At 40.1% G+C, this 19538-nt stretch overlaps 1 protein-coding gene across 1 annotated transcript in view; it reads right to left on the bottom strand.

Moving 5' to 3' along the window:
- The window catches only part of IMMP2L (inner mitochondrial membrane peptidase subunit 2), an 858080-nt gene that overhangs the window by 152395 nt on the left and 686147 nt on the right, over positions 1 to 19538 (bottom strand). Inside the window, exon 5 of the mRNA XM_065423633.1 lies at positions 5724 to 5826. Within this exon, the coding sequence (XP_065279705.1) occupies positions 5724 to 5826 (103 nt within the window). The remainder of the gene's footprint in view (positions 1 to 5723; positions 5827 to 19538) is intronic.

The raw sequence follows: 19538 nt of genomic DNA, 5'->3' as shown, positions 1-19538 counted from the left end.
CCAGTTTTGCACCCATCTTATAGTAGCTCCATCTAGGTTGTATTTCCCTAGTTTGTTTATGAGAAGGTCATGTGAGACAGTATCAAAAGCTTTACTTTTAAAGTCATGATATATTACATCTACCATTTCCTCCCTATCCACAAGGCTTGCTACCCTGTCAAAGAAAGCTATCAGGTTGGTTTGACATGATTTGTTCTTGACAAATCCATGCTGACTGTTACTTATCACCTTATTATCTTCTAGATGTTTGCAGTTTGATTGCTTAATTATTTGCTCCATTATCTTTCCGGGTACAGAAGTTAAGCTGACTGGTCTGTAATTCCCCAGGTTGTCCTTATTTCCCTTTTTATAGATTGGCACTATATTTGCTCTTTTCCAGTCTTCTGGAATCTCTCCCGTCTTCCATGACTTTTCAAGGATAATCGCTAATGGCTCAGATATCTCCTCAGTCAGCTCCTTGAGTATTCTAGGATGCATTTCATCAGACCCTGGTGACTTGAAGTAACTTGTCTAAGTAATTTTTAACTTCTTCTTTTACTATTTTAGCCTCCAATCCTACCTCATTTTCACTGACATTCACTATGTTAGACATCCAATCACCACCAACCTCCTTTGTGAAAACCAAAACAAAGAAATCATTAAGCACCTCTGCCATTTCCACATTTTCTGCTATTATTCTCCCCTCCCCCCCCCCCCCCCATTGAGTAACGGACCTACCCTAGGTAGGTCTTCCTCTTGCTTCTAATGTATTTGTAGAATGTTTTCTTGTTAACCTTTATGTCTCTAGCTAGTTTGATCTTGTTTTGTGCCTTGGCCTTTCAAATTTTGTTCCTACATCCTTGGGTTATTTGTTTATATTCATCCTTTGTAATTTGACCTAGTTTCTACTTTTTGTAGGACTTTTTTTTAATTTTTAGATCATTGAAGATCTCCTGGTTAAGCCAGGGTGGTCTCTTGCCATACTTCCTATCTTTCCTACGCAGTGGGATAGTTTGCTCTTGGGCCCTTAATAACGTCTCTTTGAAAAACTACCAACTGTCTTTAATTGTTTTTCCCCTTAGACTGCTTCCCATGGGAACTTATCTACCAACTCCCTGAGTTTGCTAAAGTCTGCCTTCTTGAAATCCACTGTCTTTATTTTGCTGTTCTACCTCCTACCATTCCTTAGAATCATCAACTCTATAATTTCATGATCACTTTCACCCAAGCTGCCTTCCACTTTCAAATTCTCAACCAGTTCCTCCCTATTTGTCAAAATCAAATCTAGAACAGTCTCTTCCCGAATAGCTTCCTCCACCTTCCGAAATAAAAATTTTTCTCCAATATATTCGAAGAACTTGTTGGATAATCTGTGCCGTGCTATTTTCCCCAACAGATGTCTGAGTAGTTGAAGTCCACCATTACCACCACGTCCTGTGCTTTGGATGATTTTGTTAGTTGTTTAAAAAAAAGCCTCATCCATCTCTTCTTCCTGGTTAGGTGGTCTGTAGTAGACCCTTACCATGACATGCCCTTGTTTTTTTATCTCTTTTATCCTTTCCCAGAGACTTTCAACAAGTCTGTCTCCTATTTCCATCTCATCCTCAGTCCAAGTGTATACATTTTTAATATACAAGGCAACACTTCCTTCCTTTTTCCCCTGCCTGTCCTTCCTGAGCAAGCTGTACCCTTCTACACCAATATTCTAGTCATGCGTATTATCACACCAAGTCTCTGTGATGCCAACTATGTGTAGGCTCATTATGAAAGTCAATTGAATAAGTACCATTAACTTCAATGGGCATTCTATCAGGCATTAATTGTGTAAAGCACTTTCAGATCCTAAGCTGGGAAACATTCTGAAAAGTAAAGTAGTAGCTATAGAAGTAGTACATTTACAAAATGAATCCTGGTATCCTCAAGGTCTTTATTTAATTTGAAAGAATTTGTTATTACTACTGTGTACTACTACTGCCACAATTCTTTCCCAAGAAACATTTCTTAGATGAACTCTCAACTAAATAGGAGCATTCCTGGAATTAAAAACATAAAGCAGTCTCTTAAAAGCAAAACCATATATCATCCAACACTGCATTATTATGTCTCTGTAATATTCCAATTAAACCAGAATAAGGTGATATAATAAATGTTTGGCTTTACCCTAATAAAAGCTTGAACTGGTTCATTGAAGTGATATCACTAACCCAGTCCAGCTAATTGAACTAAAATCATTCTATGTGTAATTTTTTTCATCCCTTAAATTAAAAAACAAAGCAAAGGAGGCAAGGATCACTGAGTTCTTTTCATGGTTATTGCCTGACATTTAAAATAGCTGTTTTCAGCCATTATAAATGGCAGACATGACTTGCAAAACTTAAGCCCCACAGTTCAGACTGTGGAGTTGTGAATAGCGGTGCATACCAAAGTGCTATGCTGTAATTCCCCTGTGTGGATTGCAGGCACAAACTAAAAGGTTCCTAGTTCACATTAATATAATCCTCCACAAACAAGAACTCTTAGTTCACACCTTCAGTGTCTATGTGGAGTGTTACAGCTGAGCACTTCGGTGCGCACTGCTATTCATACTCCTGTAGTCCAAACTGTGGGGCAGTGTAGATAAGACCTCAGATTGAACCAGGCAGTATCAAAGTAACAACAATGCAGTACCTTTGTCTATGCTGCACAAAGCAGTTCTTTAAATAACAAAATTCAATAACCGCATTACTTAAATAACTTCCCTGCATGCTGGATTAAATTAACATTTAAATCAGTAGTTGGCCAGCTATACTATACAATGTTACTAATTCAGCACAGTTTATAGATGTGGTGGCGTTTGAATTAAATTAATGCTTACATTGAAGTCAGAAAAAGAACCTACTAGACAGAAAGGAACTATAAAGCCATTTTGAAGGCCCCTGGACTTTTTCTGCAATATATATTTATTACAGTTAAAAAAAAAGTATTTTAATGTATAAACTTGAGAAAATTATCTATATATGCCTTGAGATTCTGATCTTGGTCCTACTAAAATCAGATAGATACAAAAAGACCAAAGGATATAATGGATAAAATATTTTAGAAACTATATAATGATCATCATCTGTCAAAGGTCATTCACATTTTAGGATTCATAACCCCGAAAGATGACATATAAATAAGACCTTGAATGATCCCAGTATTTTTGTCTTATCACCTAGTCCATTAAGCCATTACACATTATTCTCCATTTGAAAAAAAATGATTTCTAACATCTGTTCTCAATCTGTTATTCCATAAATGCCCCATGTAATTCATTATGCTCATCCACAAAACATAACTATGTCTGACTTTATCTATAGTATATAAGCTTTTTTTTATTGTAATTAAAGGAATAGCATCAAAGTCAATAGCCCTAAAATGTAATCTACCTTAAAGATAATTTTTTGTACTGGGCCCTTTTGACCCAGGAAAATGCATTGGTTCCTCCAAATTAGAGTGTGACACAGATAACATTCAAACTACTCTCTGGAGTGACCTCTATTACAACAAAACAAGGACATTGGGTTCCTTTCTTGCCATTGTGCAGTCTTTTCATTCTGACTGACTGTTCTATTCTTATGAGAGAAAAGATATTAAAATGAAGAAGAATATGCCTCTGAATGTCTTGAGAGTACAATCCTAATATATTCAGTATCCTGCAAGAATTGGTCAGGCAGAGGAATGGACATTGTGATATGCCAATCTGTTCATAACATATGTAAGTCTGCCTCCACAAACCAAAACACATGTAGGCGAAACATTAGTAAATAGGAGCTACAGCATCCCTAAGTCTGCTTTTCATCTTTTTCTGCAGATGTATATATTTATGATTTTTAGTCAATCCTCATAGCTAATTTTCTCCCACAAGAGCACGCTTGTCACCTTTTCCTTTATATTTTCAACTGCTGCTATAATTTAAATCTGAAGAAAAATTTCTGTTTACATGTGATACTTACTCAAAATTTAGCTCAACCAATACAAACCTTTTAAATGGTTCTATACGTATATCCCAAGGTCATCTTTGTGGAATGCTAGAAAGCTTGCATTGTCAAAAGTTATCACAGTAGTTCTCTGACGGTGCCTATTCACTCAGAAAAGAGGTGGGAACTTAACTTATTGTAACAAACATGAGGTAAATCCCAGAGAAAAGGCAGCTTATTGTTTTCACATGCATTAACAGGTGTAGTTAAACACAATGGGGGAGCCTAGGGTGTACCTTGACCTACTAACTCATGTGAAAACTACTAACTGTCTTGTCTTCACTAGGATTTTACCACATGTTGTTTAACATGTGTTAGTAATACAAGTTAAGAACACACCTTTTTTCCTAGTGAACACAAGGCCTAAACATTTCAGAGTAGTTTTACAATGGTGAGGCTACCATGACAAAATACTAGAAGTAAGAGGAAAACGGTGAGGATGGGATTGTGGGTAGCCTGGGTGCACAGAGAGAGACTGTGGATAAAAAGACACCCGGTAACAATACAGAAAGGGAGAGACATGCATGGGGTCAAGTGAAAAAAAAATCTAATGGCACAAAAAGAGGAACTCTAAAATTAAACTCAAAAAAATGACAGAGCAGAAAGGGAGAATAAAAAAATCATAAGTGATGTGGCCCTTGAAGCAGATAGTGAGACAAACTATAAGGAAGGTGAAAGATTAGGGCAATAGCAACACGCTGGTCCAGCCAGGTAGGGGGTCTTTGAATCTTAGATACTCTTATGTTTTCCTCTTCAGGTCACGTTATTGGAGGTAGATTATCTGGGGCCAAACTCTGCCACCCTCACTTAAATTGAGCAGTATCTACTCCATGATTAGTCTAATTAAATTCAGTGGCCCTACTTCGGATGTAAAGTGCTAACAGAACTTGAGTAAGGGTAGCAGAATCTGGCATGAATTTCCCATGACAACCAGTCATTATATCATTTTAGAACAGAATCGTCTCTAAGTAAATAGGTAAACAAAACTGCATGTATTACATGAGAAAAATGATTAATATCTCCAGGGCAGAATGCAGAGACGATGAGCCTAAATTTCTGTATGTCAGACAAAGTGAGCAATTAAAAAAAAAAGCCAAAAAACTGAAACCCTGAAAAGGATATCCTGTCTTTCCACAGAGACCAGGTGTATACTTTTACCAGTCTAAATCGGAGTTTTTAGCTTTTGTTTTGTAAATACTTGTATGCAACTGGAGACACTTACCATTTAGGGTGAGTTTTTTTCCTCTTACATTGAGAGCTGATTAGACAGACAAAGTGTCCATTACTTCATACTTTCTTCAACATATTGATTTATCAATTAACATTTGCTGTGTATCGTTACAGCCCACAGATTCTGTTGAAGCACTGGCTCCAAAGTAGGAGAGAACCGCTGGGAGGGAGGCACTCGAAGTTGCATCAGCTGGCAACAGATCCTAAGGGACCATCTGTCAGCTGCCCCTATCCCTCAAAACTGCCCCCCCCCCAAAAAAAATTCTTCCCTCTGCTTCTTCCAGGGGAGTTAAAGACAATCTCTGTTATTTGTGCCACTTAGGTAGTGCAAAGAGAATGGAGCAAGATCTGTCCCTCCATCTTGATTAGAAGAAACATTTCAAGGTGCATGGATTCTCTCTAAAATCATTACTGCTAATACAGGAAATGAATACTCGCTGTATTATCTGAGTAACCCATCAGATACGATTTGCTCTCCAACTGCAAACAAAGTGATACATAGTGAATGTGACTTACCGGGCCAAAAGCATTACTGTCAAAGCTGTGTCCGTGGTGATCACCTTCCACCCATATATGGCCATGCGTAACTTTCACATACTTGTTTTTGTACCCTATGGTTCTAAAAGACAGATGCAAAACAATTAACAGTGTAAAAATATATATATATATACACACACACACACGAGTCAAAAAATTAAATAAATATAAAACATTTTTGTTAAGAAAATCCTGTTATTTATTACCTTGGGGCCTGATCCTGCAAACAGCTAAAAGCATGCAGAATTTTACCACTTTTGAGTAGTGTGGAAGCAGAAAAAGAACTGACAGGAAGGGGATTGCAGTGCATGACAGTTTGTTAGCAAGAGTCAGGCTAACTGTAACCCTAATAACGCGAGATTTGTAGAAGCGAGGAATGTGTGAGGCGAGTGGGAAAGAACTGTGTGAGAAGTTGTTGCGACCTTGTGTAGATAATGTGTAGATAATATGGAATGTAGACTAAGAGTCTACATTAGTGAGCAAAACAAGATATCAGAATGACCTATGTATAAACAAAATGCAGCTGTTGCTCATTATTGTCTGTAACAAAAGGTTTATATGCTTGCTGTAATTGTTTACCTGTGGAGAGACCTGTTTAGCTCTCTCCCTCTATGCAATTGATAGAGAGAAAATAAAGTATCTGACTTGCTGTACCCAAACAAAAAGTGAGAACTCTGTTATTCTCCGACAATTTGGGGGCTCGTCCGGGATGGCAACGCCCGCAGAGGCACTGGCAGCTGCTACGGATCGTTCCCCTTCGAACCCCATGGCGCCACAATAGAGGTAGGAGACCTTTTGACCTGTTATTCTCCGACAGTAGTACCACTGACTACAGTATGCCAACTACATGAGAAGAATTAAACACATGTGCTAGTGTTTCCAGTATTAGGTCCTTCTTTATTAAACATGTTTTCTTTTTGCAAATACTCTAACACCGCAAGAAACAAAAGACATGTACAGTAATGTATGACTTGGCATGTAATTGACTTTTTTCCATAATCATTACTGTGAACTCTTTGAAGCATCACATTTTCACTCCAGTAAAATTCAGGTGATCATATGTTGTACTTAAATATGAAGATATTTTAAGGCAAATTTCCTATGTGCAATGCAATGTTTGCACCACCTCATTTAGCAAAAATAGCCAGACAGCTCTGCGCTGGCCGCAGATTTAGCATTTAGACTCCTGCAGTCATATGACCTTGGGTTATGATCTCAAATTTCATAAGCTAAACAGGATTGAGTTGGGCAGTCCTTTAGGGGAAGCCCAAATGCTGCAGGAAGTGATTCATGTGGTTCAAGAGGGGTCACTCTTTGCTGAAAGCAGTACTGAACCAGTGCCCCAGAATCAGACTAGGAAGTACCATGTTACTAGATGGTTACTCTTTTGTTACTACCATGTTACTCTTGGATGAGAACATAAACCCAAGATCCTGAATACAAAAAATTGTTACATTTTATTCATGGAATTTAACATAAATTTTCAACATCTTTCACAATTCCAACCTGCCCCAGTACCACACATAGGGTTGCCAACTTTCTAATTGCACAAAACCAAACACCCTAGCCCTACCCCTTCCCTAAGATCCTGCCCCCACCACCCACTACATTCCCCCTCCCTCGCTGGCTCGCTCTCCCCCCACCCTCACTCACTTTCACTGGGCTGGGATAGGGGGATGGGGTGAGGGCTCCAGCTGGGGGTGCAGGCTCTGGAGTAGGGCTGGGGATGAGGGATTTGGGGTGCAGGAGGGAGCAGCCATTCAGCATCAAGTGTAAGGGAGAGGGTCCGTCCTGTCTCCTTTTTTGTTTATGCTAGTCATCGACTATGGATTAAAACAATACAACAGTGATAAATATTGCCTAAAATGGAACAATTCCAGGCTATTTGATCTAGACTTTGCTGACGACATCGCTCGTATCAGTGAAGATGCAAACAGACTACAAAAATGTACAAACCAAGTAAAAGAAGTAATGGATAAGATACATTTGAGATACAATGCAAAGAATGTAAAGTCATGTTAATGGGGACTATAAGAATTGAAGAAGAGAAACTGGAGAAGGTAGACAATTTTATGTATCTTGGAAGTACCATCAGCCAAGATAGTACTAGTTCTGAGGAAATAAGAAGAAGAATCAGGAAGGCAAACGCTGCATTTGGAAGACTCAAAACCATCTGGCAACTCAAAAACATCTCCCTTAAGACAAAACTGAACGTGTACAAAGCAATTGTTACCGCCAACATATAGCAGTGAGACATAGCAACTTACCAAGAAACATATGCAAAAGCTAGATGCATTTCATCACAGATATTTGAGAAGAATATTGGGAATGACATATAGAGATAGGAAGACAAATGAAGTCAGAAAAATTACTGGACACGGCACCCTCTCACAAATAATCTACAAAAAAAGACATCAGTGGCTGGGACATGTGCTGAGAATGGAAAAAGAACATTTACCAAATATTGCCCTAGAATGGAAACCAGAAAATGCAAGAAGAAAGAGGAAGACCGCGAATAACATGGAAATGAAAAGTTCAGAACTACATCAAGCACCTCAACATGAAATGGGAAGATTTGGAGAGAAGGGCAGTTGACAGGCAAGGATGGCAAATGTGGGGTAGCCCAATGTGCAACAAACCATGGGATGGACTAAGGTCTAAGGTAAGGGAGCGCCAGGCTGGGAGGTGGGGCTGAGGGATTTGGAGTGTGGGTAGGGGCTGCGGGTTGAGGCAGGGGGTTGGGTACAGGATGGGGTACAGGCTCTGGGCTGGCGATGTGGGCCCTGGGGTGGAGCTGGGGATTAGGAGTTCAGGGTGTGGGAGGGGGCTCTGGGTTTGGGGGGGCTCAGGGCTGAGGCAGGGGGTTGGGGCATGAGCTTACCCTGGGTGGCTCCCAGTCAGTGGCGCAGCAGGGCTAAGGGAGGCTCCCTGCCTGTCCTGGCTCCATGCTGCGCCCTGGAAGCACCCAGCAGGTCTGGCTCCTAGGTGTGGGGGGCAGGAGGCTCCGCGTGCTGCTCTTGCCTGCAGGCACCGCCCCCAGCTCCCATTGGCCGTGGTTCCCGGCCATAAGCATTTAGGACAAAAATCACAAAGGCACAAAATGAGTTACATGTAGCAAGGGACATAAAAAGCAACAACAAAAGCAACATTAGGAGCAAGAGAAAGACAAAGGAAAGAGTAGACCCTCTACTTAGCAGGGAAGGAGAACTAATAGCAGATGATGTCAAGAAGGCTGACGTGTTTAATGGCTATATTGTCTCAGTCTTCACTAAAACAGTGAAATTGTGGCCATAGACTAAACACAATTAATGTTAACAACAATGAAGAAGGAACAAAAGCCAAAATAGGGAAAGAATATTAAAGAGTAGTTAGATAAGTTAAATATATTCAAGTTGGCAGCACCTGATGAAGTTCACCCTACAGTACTTAAGGACCTAGCTGAAGCAATCTCTGTTAGCAATTATCTTCAAGAACTAATGGAGGATAGGTGAGGTCCCAGAGGACTGGAGAAGGGCAATCTTTAAAAAGGGGAACAAAAAGGATCCAGGCAATTATAGACCAATCAACCTAACTTCAGTAACTGGAAAGACACCAGAACAAGTTATTAAACGATCAATTTGTAAGCATCTAGAGAATAATAGGGTAATCAAGAATAGCCAACATGGATTTGTCAAGAAATAAATCATGCCAAACCAACTTAATTTCTTTATTTGACACAGTTACTGGCCTAGTAGATAAGGGGAAGCTGTAGACATGAGATATATTGATTTTAGTAAGGCTTTGACACAGTCCCACATGATTTGGGCCATTACCAAAAACACTGCTTTTTTTTTTTTTGACAGCTGCAGTGAGCTGCTTTTGCAGTGTTCATTTGCTCTTGTTCATATTATAAGTTCACTGGATATTTATAGAAAAATGGGGTATTGTCCAAACCAGCTTGACCACTTGGTATGGAATTGGGTAATGCACTGTTTCAATTGTTTACAGCAATGAGTTCCACAGATCCATTTGTGAACTAAAGTCCCAATGGCAGCATGTAATTGTGCCCCCTAGTATTGTGAACATTTTTAGCAAACACCTCATATATATTACCCCCATGGCTCCCATTTACAACAGGCCATTAATTTTGCTTCTTTATGGCCACTGAGGAGGGACACATCCAAATATATTTTTGGACAATTACTTAACTGAATTATTGCTTAATTTACATTATTATTATTATTATTATTTTTACTGTTTAGTGGTTTTTATTGAGTTCCTCCCTATCTCATTATTCCCATAGGGCTTATGGGGGCCACCTTAGTAGCGGTCCCATTTTAAGATACCACGGTAACTATTACACAGGTGCTAACCCTCTAGTTGAGCATTTTGTATTCCCATACACACCTTCCCCCAGGTTAGCCTTCTGAAGCCATTCCCCACCCACATCATGAGGTTCCCTGTCCATTGAATTAGCCACAGGTTTACCTTTGCTGCCCTTTTCCATCCTGTTGCGATTGAAGACAGTTGCTATGCCAATACTTATTGATTTGCTGCTGAAGTTTTACATTTTGGCTTATTAATTACCCAACTGTCCCCCAGATTTTATATACCCAACCCTGTGTTTCTACCGCCCACAGATCCTTTCCAGCAACGATTCCATGTATGTCCCCTTACACACCAATTAAATAGTTGCTTTAGCCCTTTTATGCATGCACTGCAGTTGGGGTGTACCATTCTTTGGGGTGTACCACCCATCCATGTAATGGACTGGAAAGACACGTTAAAACGTGCTGGTTGCACCCGCTCCCACAATGGCTTCCACATATTTGCCCGTCAGGAAGTATTTTGGCTCCAGGCTGCAACCAGCTTAAATCAACAAGCCTATATGCTAACATTTACCTGTTCTGTTTATTCCCTATGGGACACCTGGCATTGCCCACTGTCAGAAGACAGGATACTGGGTTAGATGGATCTTTGGTCTGACCGTTCTTATGTTCTTAGGTAGGAGTACTGCTGAAAGGGATCTGGGTCTTATAGAAGATCACAAATTGAATATGAGTAAACATGATGCAGTTGCAAAAAAGGGTCATATCGTCCTGGGGTACATTAATAGGAGAGCCAGGTGAAAGGCATGGGAGATAGTTGTCCCACACTTACTTGGCACTGGTGAGACCTGAGCTGGAGTAGTGTGTCCAGTTTTGGGCATCACACTTTGCCAAAGAAAAACTGCAAAGAGTCTAGAGAAGAGCAATCAAAATGATAAAAAGTTTAGAAAACCTGACCGATGAGGAAAGGTTTAAAAAACTGAGCATGTTTAGTATTGAGAAAAGAAAATGGATTTTTTTGGGGGGTGGGGGAGAGAACTTTCTAACTATAGTACAACCCAGTTTATCTGAGCCTCCATTATCTGACTCTCCATATTAAACAAATTGGGCAGTGGGGCTCGGGCTGTCAGCCCCAGATGGCCTGAGCCCCAACCAGGCCTGAAAGCTGGAGATAGAAAGCTCTTTCCCCAGTCTCCTGATTATCTGAATTTTCCATGATCTGATCTGGCCCTGGTCCCAAGTAGATTAGATAAACGGGGTTCTACTGTATAAGGGCAGTTCACCACAGGAATAGGCTTTGAGAGGAGGTTGTGGAATCCCGGTAACTGAAGGTTTTTAAATACATGTTGGACAAACACCTGTCAGGGATGGTCTAGGTAGCTTTAAATGGCCTCAGCCCTGGAAGCTGGACTAGATGATCTCTCACGGTCTCTTCCAGCCCTATATCTCTATGTTCTATGAAATTATCTGCACTCCTCAGGCTTCTGGCAAGTTGTCCTGTGTGCAAAAGTTGGGCACAAATGACCTGTCATTTTTCAGGTTTACATGTAGCTGGTTTAAAACTAACCTAACATTTTCAGACCCTATCAGACATGTATGCTATACATTTCAATATAACATTAATGCTATTAGAGGTGTAATAGAGCATGATGGTACAGACTGTATTCATGCTTACTTCTGGTCTTAGGTCGATACTTTTATTTTGGGGAGAAAGGTTATTTTTTCTAGTCAATGCACTGGATCTGGTTAAGGCTAAAGAGATCTAAAGATTATTCCTGGCTTTTGCACAGACTTTCCTCTGCAACCTTGGACAAGTAACTTAATCTCTTTTGTGACCTCAGTTTCCCATAGGTAAAATGGAGGCAATCATACATCTCTATTTTACAAGGCTGTTATGATCACAATTACTGTCTGTGATGTTCTGAGATACTACAGTGTTCTGGAAAAAAGTCTATAAATATATAAATTCAAGGTTCTTTCATGCTCAGATTCTGTCACTTGACCAAAAAAGTGAATTGGGCAATTAACTTCAATTTGCATTTCAATAACTATTGATTCATCAAGCCACATTGCATTTTTCATCTAATTTTAATCCACATTTCCAGCTACCTACAATGTGACAAGAGATACATTGAAAATGGCTACATAACTCTAGGCAGGATTTAGATTGCAAGTAAGCAAGTAGGAAGTAACGATAAGCATTAATTATTTATTTTACAAATTGCAAACCCAAAACAATCCCATTTTAAAATAGTTTTGTGGGCAGCTAAAAAAGTGATTCCAGGAGAACTATTTTCAGTGGAACAGGGCCGGTGCTTCCACTAGGCGACCCTAGGCGGTCGCCTAGGGCGGCAGGATTTGGGGGGCGGCATTTTGCCGCCCTCGACAGAAATTCAGCGGCGGGGGGGGGTCCTTCCGCTCCAGGTCTTCGGTGGAAATTCGGCGGCGGGTCCTTCACTCGCTCCGGGACCCGCTGATGAAGTGCTCCAAAGACGCGGAGCGGAAGGACCCCTGTCGCCGAATGCTCAGAGGAGGAGCGCTGCTGCATAGAGCGGCAAAAACCCTGGCGCCGGTCCTGCAGTGGAAGCTCCTTCTGCAGTACTTCTAATGTTGACAGGATAAGAACCCACTTCTTTGAAAATGGACTCAGACATACATAATCAGAGACTGGCCTGATTAAAGATTAGTTTCCAAAATTCAGTTAATGAATCATATAATTTAACAGATCCAAAAAATGTCTTGAGCTGGTAAATATATATACACCTTTTAAGCCCCAAATTCTGCAATATGTATACACGGTGGCATTTTGCAATTCTACCCATGATTTATTCTGCTTTATAAATGTGACACAGCTAAACTTCCTCAAAGCTATAAGGTTGTACTTATCAAAACGTATTTGAGACAACAACAGAGATGTTTTCATGCTATTAAGAATTCTCTTAGGAAATAAGTTAAATGCCTTGAGCAGCTCCCCTGCTCTGTTTCAATAATACATTTATAAAATACTACACAAGAACATGTTTTAATGCATAATTTCAAAATGTAAGCCCAGAGAAGTTGTCCACTTGTCAAAATTATTTAACATCTATTTTCTATTCCACAGACTTAGGAGATCACTTAAGTCCTACTTAAATTCTGTTTTGAAGTAGACTAAAGTATTCTATAGATTTTGGGCTGGCCCTCTGCACATGAGTGATTTTTACCTGGAGAGCTTAGGGACTTGATAAAGCCTGTAGTAATATTTTAACTCTACTCTCTTGTCTGTATGCAGTGCAATATGGTCATTAATTATATAATCACATATTATGATTGCCACACACTCTGCTTCATTCAATATGTAGGCCGGTGAGTATGTAGTGAATGAGGTACCGAAAGTAATGAACAAGGCAAAGATACTATTATTCTTGATGTCATTGTAGCCCAAATTCTGGGCCAGATCATACTAACTCCTATATGAATTTTTTTCCTAATAAAATGTGATCATTCATACATTCATAGAAAGAACACAAAAGAGCATGAAGCAACAAATCATACTGTTCAATATTTTCCCAGCTCCAGTCAGAGCAACATCCTCTAATCAAGGACATCTTCCAGTGCAGCTCACTTTTACAGAAGTGCTCCTCTTTATTTCCTTCCTATTCTTCCTCCTATATTTCCCCAAATTATCTTCATGAGAGAGAGGGAGTGTCACCAGAATGGAAGGAAAACTTCACGCAAATACTTGGGGGGGGGGGAGTGGCAAATGGCACTCAGAGACTTGATTCGTAGTTCATAGATTCCAGGTCAGAAGGGGCCATTGTGGATACTCTCTCAGTTAAAAATTTACACTATTTAGAATCATAGAATATCAGGGTTGGAAGGGACCTCAGGAGGTCATCTAGTCCAACCCCCTGCTCAAAGCAGGACCAATTCCCAACTAAATCATCCCAGCCAGGGCATTGTCAAGCCTGACCTTAAAAACCTCTAAGGAAGGAGATTCCACCACCTCCCTAGATAACCCATATTTCCAGTCTCAATTTGTCTAGCTTCAACTTCCAGCTATTGGATCATAGTATACTTTTTTCTGCTACATTGAAGAGCCCATTATTAAATATTTGTTCCCCATGTAGTTACTTACAGACTATAATCAAGTCAGCCCTTAACCTCTTTGTTAAACTTAACAGATTGAGCTCCTTCAGTCTATTGCTATAAGGCATGTTTTATAATCCTTTAATCATCCTCGGGCTCTTCTCTTTCTGAATTATGGGCACCAGAACTGGATACAGTATTTCAGTAGTGGTCATACCAGTGCCAAATACAAAGGTAAAATAACCTCTCTACTCCTCAAGATTCCCATTTATGCATCCAAGGATCACATTAGGCGTTTTGGCTCCTGTATCACACTGGAAGCTCACGTTCAGCTGATTATCCACCACAACCCCCAAATCTTTTTCAAATTCACTGCTTTCCAGCATAGAGTCTTTCATCCTTAAGTATAACCTACATTCTTTGTTCCTAAGATTATACATTTTGCCATATTAAAACACATATTGTTTGCTTGTGCCCAGTTTACCAAGTGATTCAGGTCTCTCTGAATGAGTGACCTGCCCTCTTCATTATTTACCACTCCCCCAATTTGGGTGTCATCTGCAAACTTTATGTTTTTTATGATTTTATGTTAAATAGCATCCTCGCTCTTCCCCCCTCCTGCACACCGCAAAACAGCTGATTGTGGTGGACAGGAAGCGCAGGGAGGGAGGGGGAAGTGCTGATGGGGGACAGCCAGTGGGTGCTCAGCACCCACCATATTTTCCCCATGGGTGATCCAGCCCCAGAGCACCCACGGAGTTGGCACCTAAGGAAGCTGTTAAAGATTATAGGAGTTATAGTTGGTCTTTCTTTTTACTTCCAACAATATTCAGTGCATAAGTATTTCTGCTCCTAAAATAAGCCAGAAAAAAAAATCTTTGCTACTGTATGTAAGAGGATTATGGATATTGTAGTCATTAAAAGGAAATAATCTGCAAAATTCTCACATTGAGAAGCAAAAAACAAAAAAATAAATGAGGATAATGATGTCACGGTTCTTGGGGTACCCAGGACTGAGGTCCCCTTGTTACTCCCTGCCTCCAGCATGAGGGAATCTTGCCTGTGCCTGGCTGGGTGTCAACTCCCTAACATCACCAGCCTTTCAGCCACTTAAGCACTCTCCTCTGGACTATTCCAGCCCTATCTTTGCCTGGAAGGTTAACAATAGGCGTACCCCAGTCTTAAATCATTCCTCCGTGATATCCAGTTCCTGACATTGGCTACTCACAGAACTCCCAAATCCTCTGCCCCCAAAGGAGCAGTGTACCTCAGTTTACTAGTTTTACCTTAAACCACCACTCCTGTATAACACACAGCACTTGTGAGCACTTATCATAAAACAAAAAGTTGGTTTAAGAAAGAATACAGAATTAACTAGAAACAAGAGTGCGGTGGAAGCAAATGTTTACAATACTAAATAAAATAATAAAATGTGAACCTGAGTCTACACTTAATAGTTACTTTCCTATCTAATAAGGTAGGTTACCTCCAACCCTGCTGCCAAAGTTTCAGTCTGCTGCCAAGCTAGCTGACTTCACAGGAAACAGGATCCAATTTTTCATGGATCACCTCGCTCCTGAAGATGCTGCCTTAGTGAAAGGATTCAAAAGGACTTCTCCCTCCCCAATGTTTACTGAAACAGTCTTCTGTTTCTATTGATAGACAGGGCAAACCTCGGTCTTGTTGTAATGTTCCTTTTTTAACCTCCCAAGTGGTTTTGACTGTTTGCAAAACCAAAATTTGGAATAAAGTTTATTTGTACCTTTCATTATGTGCATTAATAGAAAGTTATAACAGTAAACTCATGCTAGTGTAAACTGTATCATCTATTACTTAATGCTGTTTTTAATTTTCAATATAATTTCATTGTTGAATTACTGTGCAACAAATCAATAAATCATTCCTGCAAGCAAGCTGGGCTACAGAGTTCAGAAAGCCACATTTAGTTAATGACAGCTGTCAGTTTTTAATTACTTTTTTGAAGAAGGATTTCAGATTTATTAAGAAGAGCAAAAACGAATTGTAGGCATATTTTCCCCTCTCTCCCCTGCATCACCACCACCATCTCCTTAAGTCTAGCACATTTCCCACAATTAAAATTAGTCAATTCATTGTTGACTGTGCTGCTTTCTCATCTGAACTTCATGGAAATTAAATACCCCTTTGGTATTAAGTAACAGTGAGGAGATCACTTGTATTAGATTGTTGATGAGGCTCTCTCTCCAAGTACATCAAAACATCATTCATACATTTCACTAGCTAAGCATTTTGGGCAGATATAGTGAAAGAAAACAATTCCCCATTTGTCTTTTCATATAATCACCCTAGGCAGAGTCACTAACTTACAACAGCATTTACAAGCAGAAAAAGAGGGTGCAGAGTCAAGCACATTTTTCCAGCAAACTTCTGCAGGAAAGTGCAATGCAGTTTCTACATTCAATGCCATACAAATAAAAAGTGGATAATTATGATAGTAACTGACTCTAAAAAATGGAAGGCTGTATAGCAATAGCTCTGTCTCTCAAAAAAAAAAAAAAAAAACCTCAAGTAATTAAGATATAAAGCACTTGAGGACTATTATATTTAGTAGTAATTTTTTTTTTGTCCTCTCTCTCTGACTTGTATTACAAAAGGTCCATTGAATGAGCTTTCATTCTGACTTCTTAACTAAGGAAGAGGACCAGACACTTACATTATTTGCAGAATTAATATTGCTACAATTGTCCACATTTCCCTGAAATCTTCACCGCTTTGTGAGCGCTCAGATACAAAGCATTTAACTGAAAGTTTATATTATGTCTCAGTGAATTCTTAGGAATACAACTAGCTTAAATAATTACTAACTCAATATTTGTTAACTTAGTAATTAAGTCATTCTTGGGGTTACAATTAGACTTATTGTAAGAACATCACTCTTTACAAACAATACCCTTAATTTCTGAAACCTTACATCTTGAAATAGGAGTAAAGAAAGAATTTATTTTTCCAACATCTCAGTCCATCTCAGAGACACAACATGGGAATAACATAGAATGCAGATACTACTGTGCTCAGATGCTAAGATGGAGGTACTTAGAGATGTAATGGGAGCCATATAAGGCCATGTCTATACTTCAAATGCTATAGCAGCAGGGCTGCAGCTGCGTCACCATAGTGCAGTGGTTTTCAACCTATTTACCACTGTGGGCTGCATATGCGGCTCTCTCTATGTTATGTGGGCTGCACCTACACAATATATATACTACCTGTATGGCCCTGAAGATGTCACATGGGCCACAGCTGTGTGCTGATTGGGCCACAAGTGTCCTGGGGTTGAGAACCACTGCTGCAGTGCTTCAGCATAGACTCTCACTACAGGAACAGGAGGGATTCTCCCGTTGCTGTAGTTAATCCACCTCTCTGCGACATGGTAGCTAGGTCAATAAAATAATTTCTTCCATTGACTTAGTGCTGTCTACAGCAGGGGTTAGGTTGGTATAGCTATGTCTCAAGGGTATAGGACATAGGTACGGTGATGTAAGTTTTTAGTGCAGGAATAGATGAGATAAGGGAGAGATTCAGATCTCTGGCAGATCTATAGTGGAAACATATGCTACTACTGCCCACATATCAAACCTCTCACAATTACAGTTTTCAAGATTTTAGCCTCACCTTTTCTAAGACATGTAAATATAAAAATATATATATAACTTGTTATGTTGAAGACACTAATCCTATTTAGGATCAGTGGATCTACAGAAGTCTTGGTAATTTTTAGCATCACAGAATATTTTTGAAATTAATTTGTTTAAGAAATTATTATGGAATCACTGCAAATCAAGGATACATTTCTAATCCAGCATAATGTTTTCCCCTCTCTCAGATGATTTAATAGTTAACAGATGCTCTTATACCTATCCCTTGGCTGAGAAGTAATTTCAATCTTGACAGTCAAAAATGAGCTCTGTATGGTATTCTAACCACCTGCCCACAAAGCAAGAGGAATCTGCTTTTTTAGGGCTAGCTGTGAGTGCCAGAGAAAGAGACTTGGCTGAGATAAATTAGATGCGGAATGATTACCTTCAGTTTGATGTGACCTTGAGAAATCAGAAAGCCTTCACAGTCTCTGTACCTTTGGGTGTCATCAGGGGACAGACACTGCATGAATAAGTCCCTCTGTATACGCAGTAGATAAGTGGTTCTCAACCAGGGGTACATGTACCCCTAGGAATACACAGAGGTCTTCCAAGGGGTACATCAGCTCATCTAGAATTACTGTGCAACAAATCAATAAATCATTCCTGAACAGGCTACATCAAAAGCACTAGCAAAGTCAATGCAAATTTAAATTTCTTACGGACAGTGACTTGTGTATACTGCTCTATATACTAGACACTGAAATGGAAGTACAATATTTATATTCCAATGGATTTAGTTTATAATTATATGGTAAAAATAAGAAATTAAGCCATTTTTCAGTAATAGCGTGCTGTGACACTTTTGTATTTTTATGTCCGATTTTGTAAGCAAGTAGTTTAAGAGAGGTGAAAATTGGGAGTGTGCAAGACAAACCAGACTTCTGAAAGGGGCACAGTAATTTGGAAAGGTTGAGAGCCACTGCAGTCGATAATGAACAGATGCAAACCCCTCTGTAACAAAGGCAATCTATAATGTATTTTCAGGGCAAATCCTCCTGTGGTCAGGTAAGGGAAGTACTTGGGTGGCGCAGAGCTGCTATGGTCAGTCATACACCTTCTTCCCTACATTAGGTGCGGAGCATAGCTACAGAAAAGCAAGCATAGCCAGAGTGCCCCAGCAATCTCTGGTCACTGTAACAGCTTGTTGGGGCCACAGGCTGCTGGTGCAAATCAAACCAGCCTCACTGTATTCTCCAATCAATAACTTCCCCCATTGTTTCCCCAAGAACCCTTGACATTCTCTGTGATAGTTCCTTTTTCTTTGCCATTGTTTCATTTCCTGCTGATTCACCCCGAGGCCTTGTCTACACTACAAAGTTTTATTGGCAAAAGTTGTCTTTTGCCAACAAAACAGGGGAGGCATACATACTACAAAGCTACTTTTGGCAGCAAAACTCTGCTGTTTTGCTGACAAAATAAAACCACCTCAACGAGCGGCATAAAGCTTTTTGCGGCAAAGTTAAAGCGACAGCGCAACAGTGTAGACGCTGCTGTTTGTTTTGTCGACATAGCTGGCTTCCACCAGTATCCCACAATGCCTGCAATGACCACTCTGCTCACCTTTTGATCTCTGCTGTCTTGCAGGCATGCACCCCTCCCCTTTCAAAGCTCAGGGACCTGTCTGGTGTCTGACAGCTCAGCCTGCTGCTCCCTTTGGGGAACAAAGAGCAAATCATTAACGTGGAATGCTCCTGTTCTGCCTGCACTAGGAACACTGGGGGTGGGGACAGGATACTGCTGTG

The sequence above is a fragment of the Emys orbicularis genome, chromosome 1 (assembly GCF_028017835.1).
Source record: "Emys orbicularis isolate rEmyOrb1 chromosome 1, rEmyOrb1.hap1, whole genome shotgun sequence".
NCBI classification, from domain to species: Eukaryota; Metazoa; Chordata; order Testudines; family Emydidae; genus Emys; species Emys orbicularis.
The sequence above is the reverse complement of the archived record's forward strand: the minus strand, read 5'-3'. Positions and strand labels throughout refer to the sequence as shown.